The sequence below is a fragment of the Hemitrygon akajei genome, chromosome 28 (assembly GCF_048418815.1).
Source record: "Hemitrygon akajei chromosome 28, sHemAka1.3, whole genome shotgun sequence".
Classification (NCBI taxonomy): Eukaryota; Metazoa; Chordata; class Chondrichthyes; order Myliobatiformes; family Dasyatidae; genus Hemitrygon; species Hemitrygon akajei.
Genome location: NC_133151.1, coordinates 21,550,150 through 21,573,694, shown reverse-complemented (window position 1 = coordinate 21,573,694; position 23,545 = coordinate 21,550,150). Strand labels below are relative to the sequence as shown.

General features: G+C 43.8%; 3 protein-coding genes across 3 annotated transcripts; 2 read left to right on the top strand and 1 right to left on the bottom strand.

Moving 5' to 3' along the window:
- Positions 1 to 7,120: 7,120 nt before the first annotated feature.
- On the top strand, positions 7,121 to 7,445 carry LOC140717501 (histone H4). Its single transcript, XM_073031076.1, has one exon. It carries the CDS (start codon positions 7,121 to 7,123, stop codon positions 7,430 to 7,432), a length of 312 nt encoding a protein of 103 aa, XP_072887177.1. The 3' UTR covers positions 7,433 to 7,445.
- Positions 7,446 to 8,035: 590 nt separating this feature from the next.
- Positions 8,036 to 8,515, top strand: LOC140717500 (histone H3). Its single transcript, XM_073031075.1, has one exon. It carries the CDS (start codon positions 8,077 to 8,079, stop codon positions 8,485 to 8,487), a length of 411 nt encoding a protein of 136 aa, XP_072887176.1. The 5' UTR covers positions 8,036 to 8,076; the 3' UTR covers positions 8,488 to 8,515.
- Positions 8,516 to 9,543: 1,028 nt separating this feature from the next.
- On the bottom strand, positions 9,544 to 10,377 carry LOC140717756 (histone H1-like). Its single transcript, XM_073031471.1, has one exon. It carries the CDS (start codon positions 10,222 to 10,224, stop codon positions 9,592 to 9,594), a length of 633 nt encoding a protein of 210 aa, XP_072887572.1. The 5' UTR covers positions 10,225 to 10,377; the 3' UTR covers positions 9,544 to 9,591.
- Between the last annotated feature and the right edge of the window lie 13,168 nt (positions 10,378 to 23,545).

Sequence of the window (23,545 nt, the reverse complement as noted above, 5' to 3'; positions counted from 1 at the left end):
TCACTCTCCATCAGCAAAGAAACCGTTGGCTCTGACCTTTTAAACTTTAGGCATTATATAAAACTTCATTTTTAACTAAACTGCGTCATCACATTAAATCACACGGTAACATGAAGTCATCTTGGCAAATCCAGACAAGGGTACCACTGTCACGTGTCACGGGTACGTAACACCTCCCTCCAAAAAAAACATTTTTGGTCTGTCAAGAACAAAAATTTTAACAATTACTTACAAGAAAAAAAACAAATGTATAAATCATATAACATACACAATATACAATACAGTAGGAGGGTTACAATAAAAAAAACCACTCCAAAAAAAAACATTGTACATTCAATATCGAGATAGACAATCAGCAACCACATTATCTTTACCTTTAATATGAGTTATCACAATATTGTACTCTTGTAACATCAAACTCCAATTTAACAATCTTCTGTTTTTGTTTTTCATCTTACTCAGAAAAACTAACGGATTATGATCAGTGTAAACAATAAGTGGTTTTTGAGTTGTACCAACATATACCTCAAAATATTCCAAAGCCAAAACAAGAGATAACAATTCTTTCTCTATTGTTGAATAGTTTCTTTGATGCTTATTAAATTTCTTAGAAAAGTAAGCTACTGGATGATCAACCTCATCACCCTCATTCCTTTGCATCAATACTGCTCCCGCAGCTTCATCACTAGCATCCACAGCTAATGAAAAAGGTTTTTCAAAGTCAGGTGCCTTAAGCACAGGTTGTTCACATATCATTGTTTTCAATTTTTCAAATGCTTCCTGACAAAACACTGTCCACACAAACTTCACATTCTTCTGCAGAAGGTTAGTTAATGGAAGGGCAACATTAGCAAAATTCTTACAAAATTTTCGATAATATCCTACCATTCCCAAAAACCTTCTGAGAGTTTTTTTCCCCGTCGGAGTGGGAATTTCCAAAATTGCCTGAACTTTTGCCTGAACAGGAGCTACCTTACCTTGACCTACAACATAACCAAGGTAAGTCACAGTAGCATGTCCAAATTCACTCTTGGCTAAATTAATAGTCAAGTTAGCTTTTGAAAGCTTTTCAAACAATTTCTCCACCGCAATAATGTGTGCTTCCCAAGTATCATTTCCTGTCACTAAATCATCAATATAAGCATCAGTATCTTTCAAACCCTGAATCACAGAATTAATCATCCTCTGAAAAGTACCTGGGGCATTCTTCATCCCAAATGGAAGTACATTATACTCATATAACCCAGATGGAGTTACAAATGCAGAAATCTCTCTACCTCTGTCCGTTAATGGAACACACCAATACCCTTTCAATAAATCAATCTTTGTAAGGAACTTTGCTTTCCCAACTTTATCTACACAATCATCTACTCTAGGAATTGGATATGCATCTGTTTTCGTTACAGCATTCACCTTTCTATAGTCCGTACAAAACCTAATACTACCATCAGGGTTTGGCACCATTACACATGGCGAACTCCAATTCGAGTTAGAATGTCTAATAATATCATTCTCTAACATGTATTCAATTTCTTTCTCAGCAAGTTCACATTTCCATGTTCATCCTATATGGATGTTGTTTAATAGGTTTGGCATCTCCAACATCTACATCATGTGAAGCTATAGTAGTCCTTCTAGGAACATCTGGAAACAAATCCTTATACTTAAAAATCAATTCCTTCATCTGTTGTTTCTGCTCTAGCTGTAAATGTGCTAATTTCTCATCCATATTTTCCAAAATAGTCGAATTAGGTAACCTAACAGAAACAATGTTAGATTTAGAATGAAAGTCAGATGAATCATCTATCATGTTCCCAGTTAAATCCAACTCATTCTCACTAACCACAACAGTCACAGTATCAGATTGTTTCTCAAAATATGGTTTAATCATATTTATGTGGCAAAGTTGTGTTGACCTTCTACGATCTGGAGTTTTTATTACATAATCCACATCATTAACTCTAGACACAATTTCATAAGGTCCATGAAATCTAGCTTGTAAAGGATTTGTCTGCACTGGGAAAAGAACCAACACCTTATCTCCAGGCTTAAACATCCTCATCCTAGCTTCCTTATCATACCAAGTCTTCATTTTCTCCTGAGCCAACTTCAAATTTTCCTTGGCTAAGCTACAAGCTTTATGTAACCTGTCCTTAAATTTCAAAACATAGTCCAACAAATTAGTATGCACTTCCTTACTAATCCACTGTTCCTTCAATAAAGCTAAAGGTCCTCTAACTCTATGTCCAAACACAAGTTCAAATGGACTAAAACCTAAAGATTCCTGTACCGATTCCCTTACTGCAAATAAAAGTAAGTTTATACTCTCATCCCAGTCACCTTCATTCTCCACACAATATGTCCTAATCATATTCTTAAGAGTAGAATGAAACCTCTCCAAGGCACCTTGCGATTCTGGATGGTATGCAGACGAAGTAATTTGCTTAGCTCCCAATTTATAAACTATCTGTTGAAACAATCCAGACATAAAATTACTACCTTGATCAGTTTGTATTTCCTTAGGAAATCCAAAATAAGTAAAGAATTTTATAAGAGCCTTCGTCACAGTTTTAGCTTTTATATTCCTAAGTGGTACTGCCTCTGGAAACCTAGACGAAGTACACATGATAGTCAACAAATACTGATAACCAGTTTTTGTCTTTGGTAATGGACCAACACAATCTACAATAACTTTAGAAAACGGTTCACCAAATGCTGGAATAGGTTGTAATGGAGCTACTGGTGTAACCTGATTTGGTTTACCCACAATTTGACAAGTATGGCACGTCTTACAAAACATCGCCACATCTTTTCTTAAACCAGGCCAGTAAAAATGTTTTAAAATCTTGTCCACAGTTTTAGGTGGATGTCCACCTAAAGGCACACTATGAGCTAAAGTCAAAATCTCATTCCGATAAACTTTAGGAACAACTACCTGATAAACAACATTCCATTCCTCACTTGCAGGAATTGTAGGCGACCTCCACTTTCTCATCAACACTCCTTTTTCCAAGTAATATCCTACTGACACCTTCTCAATTTCACTACCTAGTAAAGCTTGTTCCCTTAATTTTACAATCTCAGGATCTCTATTCTGCTCTGCTATCATCTCCTTCCGAGACAAAGATAAATCTTCATAGTCAGACTTACTCCCAGAACCTTGTTCAAACAACGAAGGTAAGAAAGTCTCCGACACATCTTCAAAACTCGAATCCTGAGTTGAACAGTCATGAGTAACAACCTCATTCTGCACATCAATTTTTTTAGCCATAGCTCTAGTCACAACACAAGAAAAATCTGTGTTAGAATTCACCTCAGGTACCTCTGATTCCATTGTCAAATGCACTTCAGGAAAAACTTGTCCACCTGCCAAGTCATTACCTAACAATAAAGGAATACCCTTCACAGGTAAGCTATGCTGTAATCCTACCTTAACAAATCCTGTAACTAACCCTGACTTTAAATTTACTTCATGTAAACGTACAGGCATAAAATCACTTCCAACACCTCTTATGTAATTTACCTCACCAGTATCACTCTCTTCATTAAACTTCAACACACTATCTAACATCAGTGATTGAGAAGCTCCAGTATCCCTAAGAATTTTTATTGGCACCAGAGTAGATCCTTCTTTCAAGGATACAAACCCTTCAGTTATAAAATGATCATATCCCTTTCTAACTTTGTCAGACTCTAACAAATCCTCATTTGTATTTACCAAACCCTGTAACTTTACAGGTGCTTTAGTATGTTGCACACAAGCATCCGGAACTGCTTCCTTCTCTTTCTTTTTCAATTTGAAACAGTTAGCTATTACATGGCCAGGCTTCTTACAATAGTTACAAATAAGACCAAACTGTCTTTCCTTCACAGGTTTTCCTTCCTCCTTACCTCTCTCATTAACCTCTAATTTAATTTCTGATTTACCTGGAGTCTCCATATTATTTTTCCTCTTGAAAATTCTACCCTGAGGAAATTTATTCTTATGGATTAAAACATACTCATCAGCTAATCTAGCACAGTCCTGCAATTTATCAGTATCCCTCTCATTTAAGTAGGTCCTTACTTCAACAGGAATGCTTCTTTTAAATTCCTCCATCAAAATCAGCTCTCTCAATGTATCATAGTCCTCATTTACATTTTTAGAAGAAACCCATCTCTCAAAACACATAGCTTTATCATAGGCAAATTCCACATAAGTCTTTTCCACGGACTTTTTCAAACTCCTGAATCTTTCCCTGTACGCTTCTGGGACCAATTCATACGATTTGAGAATATTTTCTTTCACAATATTATAATCTAATGCTTGCGCAGCAGTTAAAGCTGTGTAAACGTGTCTTGCCTTGCCTTTAATCACACTCTGTAACAACACTGACCATTTATCTTTCGGCCACTCTGACATCCGAGCAATAGTTTCAAAATGTTGAAAATATCTCTCCACTTCTGTTTCACTAAATGGAGGGACCAATTTAAGTTCTTGGCTAGCAACAAACGGTTTTTTAGAATCAGCAGACTGTTCTACAGACCTTAATTTCTCCATTGCATATTCAAAATCTCTCTGCTTTTGTTCAGCTTCCAATTTACACCTTTCTAACATCATTTGTTCAATTTGCAACTGCATCTCCAGATTACTTATTGGAAACGATTCTAAAATCGATTCTTCAAAATGACCCGAAGCCACAAAATGTGATGCGATCTTTCTCTGTGTTACAGCTTTTGACGTAGTTGGCAAAATCCCTTTAAGATGCAAACGATTAGCAAGTTCAGAGACTTCAGTTTATTTCGCCTTCGCTAACAAGTCCGCGTCTGGAGAATCCAGAAACTCATCAATATTCATCGTTGCCGAATACCACTCACAAGCCAATCAAACAAAAAAAAATCGAGCAATCCCCGTTACCAAAACACCGATTCAAAATTCAAAAAACTTTTTAAACTCAAATAATTCAATTCCGAACGTAGCCCCCATAATTATGTTACGTATTCGGGCAACAATAATATAGATGAGTTAGGCAAGGGGTTTTATAACGAATAACACGTTTATTAAACACTGATAACAAACCCCCTTCAAATGTAAACAAACCCGAACAATGGTCCGAGCTCAGCTGCTGGCAGCTGGTCAGACAGTTCTTAATAGCTTTGCAGTCTCAAACAGTCTTTAAAGTAGTATTGAAAAAAACAGTTCTCCAAAGCGAATTGCCGAATGAAAACAGTTCAAAGAACGATATGCCGACAGTTCAAAAGCTCACGGTACTTTTAAAAGGAGAGACTTTTTAAAGCGATGTAAATTCTCTTCCACGTCGATGTCCTTCGATTCCCAGCGTCGAACTCCCACGTCGAATTTTATTAAATATAACAACTTAAAGTGACTGACCTTCCTTCCACAATATTCTCAATCTCCCGCTTTTTCCAGCGGAGACTATCGTGAGAATAGTAAACGAAATCCTTCCGAATGAGGATCACACAAGGTCGAAGTCAATCCATCGAAAATCGATTTTTCTTGATCTCCATTTCCCAAACTTCTCTTCACTCTCCATCAGCAAAGAAACCGTTGGCTCTGACCTTTTAAACTTTAGGCATTATATAAAACTTCATTTTTAACTAAACTGCGTCATCACATTAAATCACACAGTAACATGAAGTCATCTTGGCAAATCCAGCCACGAACTGCCCCACCTGACAGGGTGGGTCTTCCTTTTATACCCTGTAGAAAAAACCTGTCACATGACCTCTACTGGCGGGAAAATGACATCACTCCACCATTACCTCATGTCCAGTATAACTTCAACCCCAGTCACGTGACAAGGGTACCACTGTCACGTGTCACGGGTACGTAACAACAGTCAGTTTTTATGTTTTCTGCCAGCTTTCTCTCATAATCTTTTTTCCCTTTCCTAATTAAGCCCTTTGTCCTCCTCTGCTGGTCTCTGAATTTCTCCCAGTCCTCAGGTGTGCAGCTTTTTCTGGCTAATTTACGTGTTTCTTCTTTGGACTTGATATTATCCTTAATTTCCCTTGTCAGCCACGGGTGCACTACCTTCCCTGGTTTATTCTTTTGCCAAACTGGGATGAACAATTGTCGTAGTTCATCCATGCGATTTTTAAATGCTTGCCTTTGCATACCCACCGTCAACCCTTTAAGTATCATTTGCCAGTCCATCTTAGCTGATTCACGTCTCATACCTTCAAAGTTACCCTTCTTTAAGTTCAGAACCTTTGTTTCTGAATTAACTATGTCGCTCTCCATCTTAATGAAGAATTCTACCATATTATGGTCACTCTTACCCAAGGGGCCTCGCACGACAAGATTGCTAACTAACCCTTCCTCATTGCTCAATACCCAATCTAGAATTGCCTGCTCTTTAGTTGGTTCCTCGACATGTTGGTTCAGAAAACCATCCCGCATACATTCCAAGAAATCCTCTTCCTCAGCACCCTTACCAATTTGGTTCACCCAATCTATATGTAGATTGAAGTCACCCATTATAACTACTGTTCCTTTATTGCACGAATTTCTATTTTCCTGTTTAATGCCATCCCCAACCTCACTACTGCTGTTAGGTGGCCTGTACACAACTCCCACCAGCGTTTTCTGTCCCTTAGTGTTATGCAGTTCTACCCATATCGATTCCACATCCTCCAGGCTAATGTCCTTCTTTCCTATTGTGTTAATCTCCTCTCTAACCAGCAATGCTATCCCACCTCCTTTTCTTTCCTGTCTATCCCTCCTGGATGTTGAGCTCCCTGGAGCCATGTCTCTGTGATCCCAACTATATCATATTCATTAATTAACTATCTGCACATTCAATTCATCCACCTTGTTACGAATGTTCCCGCATTGACACACAAAGCCTTCACCCCTGTGCGTGGTGTGTGAGGGAGTTTATTTCGCTGGAGCGCTTTGTGTCGGATAGACCGTTGGAAATTGGCGGGTGTGGTAAAGTGAAGGCGGAGCTGGACGATGAGAGGCCGCTCTCGGCTCTGTCCGTCACTCTGACTCTGTCTCCTCCCCTCCCCGCCTCTGTCTCTCTGCGCGTTTCTCGGGCAGGTCGGGGCGCTGTGTATAAAAGGAGACAACAGCAGCCGGTTTGTCAGTGAGTAGCGACCTGAGTGAAGCAGCATCATGTCTGGCAGAGGGAAAGGAGGCAAAGGACTGGGCAAAGGCGGAGCCAAGCGGCACCGTAAAGTGCTCCGTGATAACATCCAGGGCATCACCAAACCGGCCATCCGCCGTCTGGCTCGCCGTGGCGGCGTCAAGCGGATCTCGGGTCTGATCTACGAGGAGACCCGCGGGGTGCTGAAGGTTTTCCTGGAGAATGTGATCCGGGATGCGGTCACCTACACTGAACACGCCAAGCGCAAGACGGTCACTGCCATGGATGTGGTGTACGCTCTGAAACGCCAGGGCCGCACTCTCTATGGCTTCGGCGGCTGAGAAACTCCCACTTCCTCCCGTGAACACAAAGGCTCTTTTAAGAGCCACCCACTGCCTCACAGAGGGAGCCGTGTCCATAAGATTTTAATTATTTTTATCGATATATTCATCTGGTTCCATTTGAAATAGATTAATCAGTTCCGCTTGAAATATATATAGCTGCGATTCTCCCTTTCCAGACGGTGATTACCGTAAATGCTGAATGCATTTATATCGATCTTAATCCTATCCGTCTCGGACAGAAATCAGTTCACAAATCTTAACTGAGGAAATTAAATGAAACTGAAAATGAATGATCCCTGATAGAATCAATTGTAAATAACAAGTTATAAAGCACCATTTCTGGGTGCGCAGAAATTGGCGGGCGGGTTGAAATTAATCGGGCGCCAATCACAGAGCATTCTGATTGGATGAAGTCTGACCGCCAGTAACAATTTTCATTTTGTCGTAAATTTTTATTCGCCGCCAGCCTACATGAATTTAATCAACCAATCGCAGCAACCAGATCCTTTAACAGACAGTCGGTGTTCAGCCAATCAGAAGCGATGGGACGGCCCTTCCCAGATGTATAAAAGCCTGTGCTGGAGCCCGTTTCGTCTATCTTGTTCCTGTATTTCAGCCGGTATTCTCACTCCCGTAGCAGAATGGCCCGCACCAAGCAGACAGCGCGCAAATCGACTGGCGGAAAAGCTCCTCGCAAACAGTTGGCGACCAAAGCGGCGCGGAAGAGCGCTCCTGCCACCGGCGGAGTGAAGAAGCCTCATCGCTACCGGCCCGGCACCGTGGCTCTGAGGGAGATCCGGCGCTACCAGAAATCCACCGAGCTGCTTATCCGCAAACTTCCCTTCCAGCGCCTGGTCCGGGAGATCGCTCAGGACTTCAAAACCGATCTGCGTTTCCAGAGCTCGGCGGTCATGGCCCTGCAGGAGGCAAGTGAGGCTTACCTGGTCGGGCTCTTTGAGGACACTAACCTGTGCGCCATCCACGCCAAGCGAGTCACCATTATGCCCAAGGACATCCAGTTGGCCCGCCGCATCCGCGGGGAGCGCGCCTAAGCCCAGCCTACACACCGAACACAAGAAACGGCTCTTTTAAGAGCCACTACCACGGCAAAGGAAAGGGCTGTAGCTTGCTGATCATTATTGTAGTAGCGACCTGCCTTCCCGATCGGTTTTGCTCTAATTGACCCCGAGCATCAGTTCTGTGCAGATAGGGTACTTAAGCGAGGGACAGGAGATAATAGACAATGGACAGTAGGTGCAGGAGTAGGCTATTCGGCCCTTCTAGCCAGCACCGCCATTCACTGATCATGGCTGATCATACACGATCAGTACCCGGTCCCTGCCCTCTCCCCATATCCCTTGACCCCGCTATCTATAAGAGCTCTATCTCACTCTCTTGAATGCATCCAGAGCTTAACGCGCTTCCCTCCCTGTCAGGGTCTCATCTGGCCCTTCACTTCTCCCACAAACCTGTCATGTACAGCTGGTGCGGCTGTTACCGTTTTGTTTGCTTTGGACATGGGGATACGTTCGTGCCCGCTGTGCTTGGAGTGGGAGCATGCCGACGCGAGGGGTACAGTGGGGGATTTCGGGGGGCGGTGACTACCAGGAAATAGTGATTTTTTTTACATTAGATTTCACTCGTACATTTTTGGTATTGGTGTTTTGCGTAAATTAACTGTGTAGTTTTGTAGCTGGGATCTGCATGAAGGTCAGTCGGCAATGCCACCGGGTAGTTTATCACATATCCCCACGCTGCAGTCCGTCCCCAGAGACGGATCCCTCTCTCAACACGCCCCCTCCCCTCTCGCGTAGCTTTCATCAGTTCCCAATCAACTCAGCTGAATCTCCGCTGGTGTCAATGTCTCAGTCACTCTCCCGGCATCGGAGAAGGAATTGGGCCTGAAACTGCCCACATCCCCTATCTCTCAATCTCAGCTCGGGCATCCACGTCTCATTTCAGACACTGAGACGGCACGGCCGCACCAAATGTCAGAGGTACCGGTAATCTCGGGTTCCATGTGAGAAGTTCCCCCGGAAAACTCAATCGGACCCGGCGCGGGAATCACAACACTCTGAATCAGCTCTTTTCTGAGATGTGGGTGGCTCTGAGAAGAGCCGTTGGGTTCAGATACACACAAATGGTGTATTCTCAATTCACTTTTTGACTGCTGTCTTCTTGGGTTTCGCGGATTTCGACTTCGGCTTCTTGGCCGCCTTCGTCTTCGGGGCTGCGGCTTTCTTGGGGCTCTTGGGCTTCGGCGCCGCTTTCTTAGCCGCGGGTTTCTTAGCTGCTGGTTTCTTAGCCGCTGGTTTCTTAGCTGCTGGTTTCTTAGCCGCGGGTTTCTTAGCTGCTGGTTTCTTAGCCGCGGGTTTCTTGGCGCCAAGCTTCTTGCTGGGAGATTTCTTGGTGGCAGATTTCTTTGCCGCTGGCTTGTTCGCTTTCTTCACCACCTTCACGGCAGTTTTTCCTTTACCGGATTTAAAGGATCCCGAAACACCCGAGCCCTTGGCCTGAACCAAGGAGCCGCTTTCCACTTTCCTCTTGATGCTCATCTTGATCTGGGAGCGACGTTTCACCACATCGACACCGCTGCCGGCCAGAGCCTTAATGATGGCCGCACCGGACATACCCTTCCTATCGTGACAACCCGCCACGATCTTATCGATCTGTTCGCCCAGCGAGGGACCGGTTGGTTTGCTCCGGGCAGCCGCCTTCTTCTTGGGAGTCTTCTTTGCGGCGGCGGGTGCGGCTGGAGGAGCCGTTTCGGCGGGTGCTGTCTCAGTCATGTCGGCGACTCTGGTAAATCCTTCTCACAATCAGAACTGAATGAGAAATGAAGCGAAAGGCGGCGGCACAGAGCAATTTAAAGGCAGCGAGCGGACGGGGCGGAGACATCCTGCTGTCTGCTCCCGGCGGCTTCATTTTTCTGTGTTTCTCTCTCCTCAAAAACTCGCCGATTCCAATTCAAATCGGACACTGCGGAGACTCGGACTAGTCCCTGTCTGTCACTGAGGCCGGAATGTTCGCTGGAAAGAAAGTTTAATCGGGATTAAAGGCAGCACTTTCTATTTTAACCCGTTTCATGACTGCATTGCCAGCGTTCGCTCTCCCGATCGTTGACCTGTTCTCTGCTTTATGGCTGAAATATTTAATCTAATTAAAACTTTGCGGTTAATTTCCTCTTCGGGACTGAGCTGGGGAGTGGGGCGCTTCAGTAACAGAAAAATCTTTTCATTTTCTACAGGAGGCGCTGAGAAATCCTACGATGTGTTCGGACCCACAAACACAGTGACACTGGCCTAACCCGCCCGCTCCTTTAACTCACTCTCTCTGACACAATACACACTCAATGCTGGCGGAAATCAGCAAGTCAGGCAGCATCAATGGTGGGAATAAACAGCCGACATTTCGGGCTGAGACCCTTCATCAGGACTCTGGTGGGAGATGTTGCCTGACTTACTGGGTTCCTGCACCATTTTGTCCGCGTTGTTCGCGATTCCCAGAATCTCTTGGCGTTCTGTTGACACAATGTTCACATCTGCACCTTCATCGCATTGTACTGCCGTCAAAATAAAATGACAGATTCCTTGTCATATAACACAGTGATCAATGATTCTGATTCCAAAGAATAAAGGACAACGGACATTGTCTGACCAACCTCTCTGTGTAAATGAGAACCTGAGGTCCGGGAAACATCCTTGGAAATCTTTTCTACACTCTCCCCAGTTTAACCCCGTTTCCTTAAACGGTGACATAAGCTGTACACAATACGATAACTGTGGCCTCCAGTCACTGACACAACTGTAACATAATGTCCCAACTGATATACTCAGTACCCAGCCTGTTAAACCCCGTTCTTCACCACTCTGTCTACCAGTGACACCACTTTCAATGAACTGTGTGTGAGAGATTTACCCCTAAATCTCTCAGGCCCATTACACTCCCCAATGACCGACCATTCATAGTGTAAGTTCTACACTGGTTTGACTTTGCAATGTGCACTGCCTCACATTTATCTGTATTGAAATGCATTTGCCACGCTGTGGCCCTCTTCACTAAGTGATCAAGATTGCCGGGTTAAATAAGAAATACAGAATAAACTAAACAGTGTAAAAGAGGATCAGGGAGGGATGTGATTCCGAAGGTGAGAATGGGAAATCTGAAACCTGAACCATTCTTGCCTCTTTTACTCTTTAAATGTCTGAAAGAAATCCTTATTCCCCTTTATACTATTGGCCAGTTACTTTAATAATTCATCTGTACTCTCCATATTGCTATTTAGTTACCTTCTGTTCTTTTTAAGTCCACTAATCCTTTAGCTTCCCACTAACTTTTGTGATATTCTCTGCTCTCTCATGTTCCTTTATGCTGCCTTTGTCTTCCGTTGTTGGTGATGGTTGCCTCATTCGCCCTTTCAAATATTGTTTCTGCTGAGGGATGAACTGATCCTGCATCTGCCAAATTACTCCTGGAAACTCAAGCTTTTCATACAAAGGTAATCTGGTTAATGCTGGGGAAGTCAAAATGCCCGACTGCTGTAAGCCTGTTCCCATTACACCTCTGTGTGTTTTACCAACATGTCTGCTCCACAATACCTGAGCCTATTGGGAGGCCAGCAGTGTAATCCCATCAAAATCACCATTCATCATTTTATTTAAAACCTCTACTTACAAGACCTCATCAAATCCCTCACTTATTACTTAGTGTTGGTCTCCCTAATCAAACATGCCACATCGCCCCACCTGTCAGGTAGCCTTTAAATGTTTCCCCTTCACCTTAAACAATTGTCCTGTAAATTTATGCTTCCCTACCCTGACACAAAGAGTGATTGCCTAATTATTTTGGAAACCTTTGGATGGTCACCAGACAGCTCCTTAATCTCTCTGGTGAGAAAGAGAGTCCCAGTCTGTCCAAACTTCTGCTAATAATTCAAATCCTCCAGTGTCAGTAACACCCTCATCAAACTTCCCTCCACACTTTCCAGCTTCATGACATCCTTCCTGTAGCTGGGTGACTAGAACTGTGCACAATACAGTGCAATCTCACTTTGATTATTACTGTTGTCATATGACATCCCAAATCCTGTAACTCAGTTCCCTGACCAATGAAGACAAATAGGCCAAACATCGTCTTCACCATCCTGACTACCTGTGTTGTCACTTTCAGTGAATGATGTTTCCGTATTCCATGGACACTCTGTCTGCAATACTCTCCAAGGAACAAGAATTTACTGTGCAGGTCCTTCCCTGGTTGGACTTCTCAAAATGCAAGAGCTCATACTTGTCCACATCAACATCCATCTGTCATTCTTTGGCCGACTTCCCCAGGTCATCTCGATCCCATTGTACTCTCAAAGAATCTTCACTGTCCACTCTACCAACAACAAAGCACTGTGTAACAAACACTAGAATCCCCTAACTGAGAGGAATGGAAATGCTGGATGACCATAAAGATTTAAAGAGAAGCAAGATAACTGTTTATAAAATCATGGAATTGTGATTGACATACAAGAGACAGATCAGCCTTTACATGGAATTGTGGGTGAGAGACTAAGAGAGAACACACTGGAGGGTTTATCCAGTGAGACAGTGTGAATAGAGCTCAGGATAAGAGAGGTGCATTCACTGACGGAGTTGTGCTACAGGCCTCCCAAATGCCAGCAGGAGGTAAAGAAACTGAAATGTAGCAGGGAATGAAAGATGTAAAAGCAACAGGGTCGTTGTAGAGGGTGACTAATTTCCCCAATGTTGACTGGGACTCAGGGGCTTAGATATCACTGCATATGTTGGAAGAATACTGGGATGTTTCTTAACATAGAAGTGGATAGTCTAACCAGGGAAGGTGGTCATACAAGACATTGTATTGGGAAATGAGCCTGGCCATTGATAAAAGTTTCATTCAGGGAAAAGTAAATAAGCACAAGACTGGACACGCTGGTAATGTGGTCAATCGGGATTATAGCGAAAGGCAACTGTGTTGGACAGGAACTGAGGAGAGCGGAATGTGATTTGTCCAACCATATTTGACATGTGACTCTCACAACATGCTGGAAGAACTCAGCGGGGGGGGGCAGCATACATGGAAATGAACAGTCAATGTTTCGGGCCGACATCCTGTGTTGTGCGTGTTGCTTTGACCTCAGCATCTGCAGAGTATTTTGTGATTGACATGTGACTATTTATTAAAGGCAATCAGGTCAGAATTCAGACTGTTTCTATGTGTGGAGGAAAGACAAGGATGGTAAAGTCTGGCAGACGGGCATGGTAAGAGATGTCATGAATTCACTCTGAAAGAAAAAGATAAAGAATGTTTCAGGTGTATAAATTGGAGATGGCCTCTAGCAATATGAAGCAAGCAAGAGAGAAGATAAACAGGATCAGAAGTTTCAAACGGGGACAAGAAATGACTGTGGGGAGAAGGGGCACTATGGAGAGGGTACGACAACAAAAAGACAAAGGAGAGAGTTTATGTCTGAAGTGGGCGAAAGACTGAGCCAGTACTTCACATCAGTATTCATCAGTGTGGTCATAGAGGATAGTGAGATCAGAGAAGGGATTGCTGATATTCCAGGGCTTGTTGTTCCTCAGGCAACAGAGTCAAACCAGGAAATTATTGACTGATGAGGCTTGGATCAATGCTCAGGAAATTGTTCGAGAATATTATTAGACATACGATCTCTCATAAAAATTAGGAGTGTAAAAGGACAATATATCAGGATTTGGAAGGAAAAGCAAGTAAAATCCCCTGAGATTCTCTCGGTACATTCAGAGGAAAAGGGAATTTGGACAGAATTGTTCCGCTTGGAGATGAGGATGGCCATCTGTGTGTGGAACTGAAGGAAATGGGAGAGGCTTTCCATGAATGTTTCTGACATTTATTTCACCACTGAGAAAATTATGGAAAGTGATGGAGTTACCAAAATGGCAGGAATCCACTGTGATTAAGAAACCACATTCAAATTAGTAGGGATCGATATTGGAAGCCTTAAGATGGATTAAGGTTGTTGAATCTCCAGGGCCTTATCAGGTACATTCTTGTACTTTGTGAGAAGTTAGAGAATACATTGGGGAGGCCACGGGAGAGATTGTTGCTCCATCACAGGCACCATTTGAGGTTACACGTGATTGGAGAGTGACTAATGTGGAATTGACAGTTTTGAGGCCAAGTCTGTGGATGAATCAAAAATAGACAGAGAGGCAGGCAGTGTTATGGAAGCAGGGAATCTGCACTTGGACAGATTTAGAGAATGGACAAAGAAGTGCCAGACAATATACAGTGTAAGGAAGTGTGTGGTCATGTACTCTGGGAGGAGGAATAAAGGCATTGACTCCATCTAATCCGGGAGAGAACAGAAATCAGATGTGTAAAGGGACTTTGGGGGTCCGAGTGCAGGATTCCCTAAAGGTTAATGTGCACGTTTAGATGTAGTAAGGAAGGCAAATGCAATATTTGTATTCATTCCAAGAGAACTAGGATATAAAAGCAAGCATCTAATGCTGAAGCTTTAGTCAGACCTTATTTGGAGTATCATGAGCAGGTTTGGGTCACTTTTCTAAGCAAGGCTGTGCTGGCATTCCAGAGGCTGCAGGGGAAATTCACGAGAATGATCCCAAGTCTGAAAGAGTTAGGATATAACGATCATTTGATGATCTGGGCCTGTACTCACTGCAGTCTAGAAGAATGAGGGAGCATCGTATAGAAACACATTGAATGTTGAAAGGCGTAGGTAGTGTTGATATGAGAGGATGTTTCCAATAATGGAAAAATCTAGAACCAGACTATACCCCCAATACATGATGCCCCTCTAGAATAGAGATGAGTAATTTCTTTAGTCAGAAGGTGATCAATCGATGGGTTTCTTTGGTACAGGCAGCCATGAAGGCAGTCAGTAGGTCTATTTAAAGCAGAGGTTAGTAGGATTTAATTATTATTAAGGGCATCAAAGTTTACGGGGAAAAGGCTGGAGAATGGGGTTGGGATGGATAATAAATCAGGCATGATGGAATGATGGAACAGACTGGATGAGCCAAAAGACCTAATCCTGCTCCAATGACTTAAGGTCTTTTGTTTTAATGTCATGCCATTGTTTAAAAAGGGTAGTGGAAACTAGTCAGGAAACTACAGGCAGGATATCAGTGTTGGGGAATATAATGGAGGGGTTTCTGAGGAACAGGATCTACTAACATTTGGTCTGATTCAAGACAATCAGCACAGTTTTGTGCAAGGGAAACCATGTCTCACAAATACCGTGCAGCTCTTCGAGGAGTTTCACAAGTGCGTAGATGAGGTTAGGGTTGAGAGTGTTGTCTATCTGGACATTAGCCAGACCTTTGACTCTGGTCTGGGAGGTTAGATCTGACAGATGGAATCCAGGGGAGGTAATTGATTGGTTTCATAATTGCCTCAGTATCAGGAGGCAGAGGCTGGTGGTTGAGGGTTATACCTCAGACTGGAGGTCTCTGTCAAGTGGTGTTCCACTGCACACCGGGACCTTTGTTGTTTGTAATTTATATAAACAATGTCCATGTGAATCATAGTTCACCGGAAGTGACACCTCTAGGAGATACGGTGGTGAAGTTGGTGTTGTTTCACCTGCTGTCCTTCATCATTCATTGCACAGAGTATAAGAGTTGAGAAGATACGTTGTAGATATACAAGTCTTTGGTGAGTACTGACTGGGTATACTGACTATAGTTTTGATCACCCTATTATAGCAAAGATTTTCCTAAACTAGAAAGAGTGCACAGAAAAAAATAAATACCAGATGTTTGCTTAGACCTGGGGAGTCTGAGTTAGAAGGACACATTGTATAGACTAGTATTTTATTCCCTGGAGCAGAGCAGATTCAGAGGTGATCCCAGGAGAGGTATGTAGATCATGGGGAGCACAGACAGGGTAAAAACAGTTTTTTTCACAGGAAATGGCTGGTAAAAACAAGAAGGTAGGTGTTTCAGATCAGACATAATGGGCAGAGTGTGGTATGTATTTTGAACAAACTGCCAGTGATTGTGGCAGACACATTAGAAACATTTTAAAATCTTGTGATCAGAGCTGGTTGCCACATCTCAGGAAAGACAGTTTCAGTTATAAGGTGAGGTTGTACAAACACAGATTGTGTACAAACTGTGTTTGTTCAATCTCTCTTTATCTCTCTTGTTTCAAAGGCTGAGCAGAGACCTATAAAACAGATAAGGTGGACAAGAGTCTTTTACACAGGCAGCAAATGTCAAATACTCAAGGGCAGAGCTTCAATTTAAAAGTGGGAGAGGGAATGGTTCAAATAGATTGAGCAGGTGAGTTTCTATTTTTCTCAGAGACTGATGGCTGCCAGGGAAAGGTTCAAGCTGATACACTGGTAATGTTGAAGAGGTGTTTCGTCAGGCAGGGATTGGAGAAGCCCATTCCATCCCCTCTCATTCTTCCAAAGGGCAGCCAGTACAGACCGACCCCATTTCAGTTCAGTCCCTGCCGCCACGCTGGGGGTGGGGGGGAAAGGAAGCCTCACCCCCACCCCCGGGACGAGGGCGCTCCCCCTCCCTCTCCCGCGTCCGTTGCTGAGGAAACGAGTCACAGACAGAGTGCAACATGCAACAACCGAGGGAATCTGCAGATGCTGGAAATCTAAACTACACACACAAAATGCTGGAGGAACTCAGCAGGCCAGACAGCATGTATGGGAAAGCATGTATTGGGCTGAAGGGTCTCGGTCCGAGACTTCCACTGTACATTTTTTTTTCATAGATGCTGCCTGGCCTGCTGAGTCCTCCAGCATTTTGTGAGATATAAAGCTAGAGAGATTTGAAAACTAATGCTGAGACGTTTAATATGAGCAGACTTATTGCTGAGAATTTTAACTACATTGGTAAAGCACAGTGAGTTTTGGAGATATTGCGGGTATTAATGGCAGAAAATAAAGAGTTAATAGATAAAAGATGTTTTAGGCACCAGCTTGATAACATGTGGGTTTTCACACTGCTGGCGTACTGCCTGCTTGTCTGGTCGACACACTGTAGAAAGAAAATTATCACTGGAATGGGTGACCTGGGGCTCTGGTCCCCATCCCCTGCCAATCCCAGGGAACAGGAATGAACCCCCCTGACAGTGTGGAGCAGGTTTACCAGGAGGTTGTTTGGGATGGAACCTATCTGATGTAAGACCATAAAATATAGGAGCAGAGTTAGACCCTTTGGCCCATTAAGACAGTACTTCCATTTCATCATGGCTGATCCATTTCCCTCTCAGCCCCAATATCCTGACCTCCCCTTAACCCATCATGCCCTGACAAACCAACAATGTATCAACCTCTACCTTAAATATACCCAATGACGGCCTCTACAGCTGCCTTTGGCATGGAATTCCACAGATTAACCACTCTCTGGCTAAATAAATTCCTCCTCATCTCCATTTAAATGGACGTCCCTCTAGTCAGAGGCTGTGCCCTCTGTTCCTAGACTCCCCCTCTATAGAAAACGTCCTCTTCATATCCACTCTACCGTGGCCGTTCAACATTCAACAGGTTTCAAAGCAATCCCTTCTCATCCTTATGAATTCCAGTCAGTTCAGGCCCAGCATAATCAAATGGTCTTCATATTGTTACGGATGTGCCAAAACTCTGAGGGGCCGAAGGGTACAAAGCAGCCCCCTCCTTTTTGAGAATCGCAAGATCGCTATTAATTCAGGTCTGGGACCCAGGAAATGAGAGAGAGACACGCAGAATCCTCAAAGTTTGTAATGTGTCCTGGGCCTCCGAAAGACAAAGCCACGGATAACGGCCATTGTCTCTTGGAGACGGAATTGTGTATTGAGTACTGTACTATTCATTGAAGCCCTCAGGGAATGAACAGAGGGGGCTGGTCGAGGGATTGCATCATCCCAACCTGATTGACATCTGAGACCCCGTGAGTAAGGATAAAAGAGGGTCTGGGGAACAACCCCTTTAGACGCACCAGGAGAAACACTAGAAATCCCGTGACAGCGTTTACTAGCGACAGCCGGTGGTGACTCGTGTGTGTGTCCATCCTTGCCCGGATGACGAGTTTTCCACGGAACGGCTTAGCTAAAGGACCGACTACAAAAACGGAACTCTGGAAGGATCGACATCATAAAAAGGAAAAGCTGGCAAGTTTTAAAAATCTGTCTCTTGACTCCAACCAAAGGCTGCAGCCCGAATGAACTAAGTGACTTTGATATTTCCATCGGACAATACATTATCCCCTAGACAACGATAGAACTTATTTCTTATTGATTATTATTATACCCACACTTTTAGATTTAGTATTGACAACGTATATTATCTGTATGTTTGCATTGATATTATTTTTGTGTATTTTTACCAATAAATACTGTTAAAAATAGTACCATCAGACTTCAATGGACCTCTCTATCTTTGCTGGTAAGTGACCCAGTTACGGGGTTCGTAACAGTATGATAACCCTTCAATCCTGGAATAATTCTCGTGAACTTCCTCTGAACCCTCTCCAATGTCAGTGCACCTTTCTTAGCTAAGGGGCCCAGAATTGCTCACAGTACAAATGAACCTCAAGGAACCTCCTCTGCTACAAAGTTCCTTTGCACATCAGATTTTCATTTCTCTTTCCTCTTAGAGCAATTGTCTATCCTTTTATTTTTATACCAATGTCCATGACCATAAACTTCTCAACATGGTATTCCACCTGCCATATCTTTGCCTATTCTCACAATCTCTCTAAGCCCTTCTGTAGCCTCTCTGCTTCCTCGGCACTGTCTTCTCCCGACCTATTTTGAACTGAAAATGGCCCCGAAGCCATCATTTCTGTCATCCAAATCACTGACATATACTATAACATAAAATGCCATTAGACATTGTGTCAACCAGAAAAGGCTCCCTTTATGCCACTCTTTGCTTCCTGCCAATCAGCCAAGTCTTAATCCATGCTCGTATCTTTCCTGTGCCATAGGCTCTTAATTTAAGCAGCCTCATGTGTGGCACCTTGTCAAAGGCCTTCTAAAAATCCAATTGCACAAGACACACCCATCCACTGATTCTCTTTGTCTATCCTGCTTATTTCTTCAAGGAATTTCAACACATTTGTCAGGCAGGATAATCCCCTAAAGTAGTGGTCACCAACCTTTTTAAGCCCAAGATCCCCTACCTCGGCCTTAGTGAAAGGCAAGATCAACTCCAAATTGATTAGTTACACGCAGGCGCACCGGGGCAGAAAGACTGGAAGTAATACCCCGCAACCCGGAAGTAGAAATAATGCATAAACACCAGGGGTGCCCACCCTTTTTTGCACCGCAGACCGGTTTAATATTGACAATATTCTTGAGGACCGGCCGACGGGGGGGTGGACGGGACGGGATGACGGGAATGAAGCAGGTTCCTTATGTCCAGACTATCCCGCAATTTAGTTTTCGCGACTCTCAGCACTTAGCTGCTGTCCCACGCTGCTCACGTTTTTCCTCTGAAAAATCTCAGCGGGTTCATCTTTAAGTGCAGGGTGCTTGGACTCAAGGTACCGAAGCAGTTTTGAGGGCTTCATTGCCTCATTAGACAGCCTCCGGGCCCGAACTCCAGCCTCTGCCCGCCCGCCGCCAGACGCCCTAGCCAGGTGCGGCTGGTCGTGGGTGGGGTGAGAGGACAAGTTCAGGGCCAGAGGTCCTTGTGCCGGGGATGCGGCAGTCACAGTTAGAACAGAGCGACCGACCGAGTGAGGAGAGCGACAGGCCCGCGCTCGCCCCCCTTGTAGGATAGGATCTATCGGCCGATAAAAATTTGTTTCAGTAGATCGCAGTGAGCTAGCTGTTCTGATACTTACGAAACCTTGAGCCCAAATTTGGTTGTCTGCTAATATTTTAGCACCGGGTTCCCCACGAACATTCGGTGTGCTAAACAGGTTTAGAGGCAGCTCCCATCTGTCCGCGCTCCAGGCCAGTAGCATCAACACTTCCCGCCGGCCACGCTCCAGGCCAGTAGCGTCGGCAGTTCCCGCCAGCTGCGCGAGGCGAACACTGCCGCGAGGGTGTCACTGCGTTTAGGCGACTGATGACCTCACGTGAGTTCAAGTTCAAAAGTCAGTGTGACAGCGACTGAGGGAAGGTGCAGCTGACTCATATTGTTTCCTCGCGGCCCGGTGGTTGGGGACCACTGAAGTACACTGTGTCGTGCGGGGGAGATATGCGCATGTGCACTGAGCAGAAAGAATGGAACTAAAACCCCGCAACCCGGAAACAAACTCGCAACAGTATTTGTGTATTTATTTTTCTTTTTTTTTGGGATCTACAGGGTAAGTCTCAAAGATCGACCAGTCGATCGCGATCGACGGGTTGGCGACCACTAATCTGGATGATGGGGTGGTAAATTGGATTAGTAAGTATGCAGATGATACTACGATAGGTGGCGTTGTGGATAATGAAGTAGGATTTCAAAGCTTGCAGAGAGATTTAGGCCAGTTAGAAGAGTGGGCTGAAAGATGGCAGATGGAGTTTAATGCTGATAAGTGTGAGGTGCTACATTTTGGTAGGACTAATCAAAATACGACATAGATGATACATCGTAGGGCATTGAGGAATGCAGTAGAACAGAGTATTCTAGGAATAATAGTGCATCATTCCCTGAAGGTAAAATCTCATGTGGATAGAGTGGTGAAGAAAGCTTTTGATATGCTGGCCTTTATAAATCAGAGCATTGAGTATAGGAGTTGGGATGTAATGTAAAAACTGTATAAGGCATTGGTAAGGCCAGATTTGGAGTATCGTGTACAGTTCTGGTCACCGAATTATAGACAATAGACAATAGGTGCAAAAGTAGGCCATTCGGCCCTTCGAGCCTGCACTGAGATGTCAATAAAATAGAGAGAGTACAGAGGAAATTTACTAGAATGTTACCTGGGTTTCAGCACATAAGTTACAGAGAAAGGTTGAACAAGTTAGGTCTTTATTCTTTAGAGTGAAGAAGGTTGTTAGGGAACTTGATAGAGGCATTTATAATTATGAGGGAGATAGATAGAGTTGGCGTGGATAGGCTTTTTCCATTGAGAGTAGGGGAGATTCAAACAAGAGGACATGAGATGAGAGTTAAGAGGCAAAAGTTTAGGGGTAACACAAGGGGGAACTTCTTTACTCAGAGAGTGGTAGCTGTGTGGAACGAGCTTCCAGTAGAAGTGGTAGAGGCAGGTTTGATATTGTCATTTAAAAAAAAATTGGATAGGTATATGGACAGGAAAGGAATGGAGGGTTATGGGCTGTGTGCAGGTCGATGGGACTAGCTGAGAGTAAGCGTTCCGCACGGACTAGAATGGCTGAGATGGCCTGTTTCCGTGCTGTAATTGTTATATGTTATATATAACACTTAAGAGGCACTGATCACAGTGTCATTGAGTCCAACTTGGACAGGGAGAGAGTACAGTTTGACATGGCAGTGTTTCAGTGGAGTAAAGGTAGGAACAGTGTTATGACAAAGGAGTTGGCTAAAGTAAATTGGAAGGAGATCCTGGCAGAGATGGCAGCTGAGCAGCAAAGGTGAGTTTCTGAGAAAAATGAGGGAGGTGCAGGATAAATGTAATCCAGAAACAAATAAATACTCAAATGACAAAATAGTACAACCGTGGCTGATAAGGAAGTCAAAGCTAATGTAAAACCAAAATGAAGGGCATACAAGAAAAAATTCAGAATACAGAGGATTGGGAAGCTTCTAACACTTTACAGAGAGCAACCTAAAGAGGATAAAGATTAAATATGCAAGCAGGCTAGCAAATATTATCAAAGTGGATAGCTTAAACTTTTTTAAGTATGTAAAACATAGAGGAGAGATGACACTGGATATTGGATTGCTAGAAAATCAGGCCAGAGAAATAATAACGGGGTGCGGGGGGCGGGGGGAGGAGATGGCAGATGAACTAAGTGAGTATTTTGCATCAGTGGAAGTTACTAGCCGTGTGCCAGATGTTGAAGGATGTGAGGGGAGAGACAATAAACAGTAGGTGCAGAAGTAGGCCATTTGGCCCTTCTAGCCAGCACCGCCATTCACTGTGATCATGGATGATCATACACAATCAGTACCCCGTCCCTGCCCTCTCCCCATATCCCTTAACCCCGCTATCTATAAGAGCTCTAACTAACTCTCTCTTGAATGCATCCAGAGACTTGGCCTCCACTGCCTTCTGGGGCAGAGCATTCCACATATCCACCACTCTCTGGGTGAAAAAGTTTTTCTGCATCTCTGTTCTAAATGGTCTACCCCTTATTCCTAAACTGTGGCCTCTAGTTCTGGACTCACCCATCAGCAGGATCATGCTTCCTGCCTCCAGTGTGTCCAATCCCTTAATAATCTTATATGTTTCAATCAGATCCCCTCTCAACCTTCTAAATTCCAGTGTATACAAGCGCAGTCATTCCAATCATTCAACATATGACAGTCCCGCCATTCCAGGAATTAACCTTGTGAACCTACGTTGCAGTCCCTCAATAGCAAGAATGTCCTTCCTCAAATTTGTAGACCAAAACTGCACACAATACTCCAGGTGGGGTCTCACCAGGGCCCTGTACAGCTGCAGAAGGACCTCTTTACTCCTATACTCAATTCCTCTTGTTATAAAAGCCAGCATGCCATTAGCTTTCTTCACTGCCTGCTGTACCTGCATGCTTGCTTTCATTGACTGATGTACAAGAACACCTAGATCTCGTTCTCGTAGAGAAGGGAGTGTAGTTATTATTATAAGGGAAAGGTGCTCAAAAAGCTGAAAGACCTGAGGGTATATCAGTCACCTGGACCAGATGAACTGGACCCTAGGGTTCTGACAGAGGTAGCGGTAGAGATTGTGGTGCCATTAATAATGATCTTTCAAAATGTACTGGACTCTGGCATGGTGCTAGGGGACTGGAAAATTGCAAATGCCACTCCACTCTTTAAGAAAGGAGGATGGCGGCAGAAAGGAAATTATAGACCAGTTAGTCTGACCTCAGTGAAGATGCTGGAGTTAATTGTTAAAGATGAGGTTATGGAGCATTGGAAACACAGGACAAGAAAGGACAAAGTCAGCATGGTTTCCTTAAGGGGAAGTCTTGCCTGATGAACCTGTTGGAATTCTTTGAAGAGATTACACGCAGGATAAATAAAGGGGATGCAAC

What these genes read in the sequence shown, in the direction of transcription:
- LOC140717501 (XM_073031076.1), top strand. Translation starts at nt 7,121, where the DNA reads ATGTCTGGCAGAGGGAAAGGAGGCAAAGGACTGGGCAAAGGCGGAGCC.
- LOC140717500 (XM_073031075.1), top strand. Translation starts at nt 8,077, where the DNA reads ATGGCCCGCACCAAGCAGACAGCGCGCAAATCGACTGGCGGAAAAGCT.
- LOC140717756 (XM_073031471.1), bottom strand. Translation starts at nt 10,224, where the DNA reads ATGACTGAGACAGCACCCGCCGAAACGGCTCCTCCAGCCGCACCCGCC.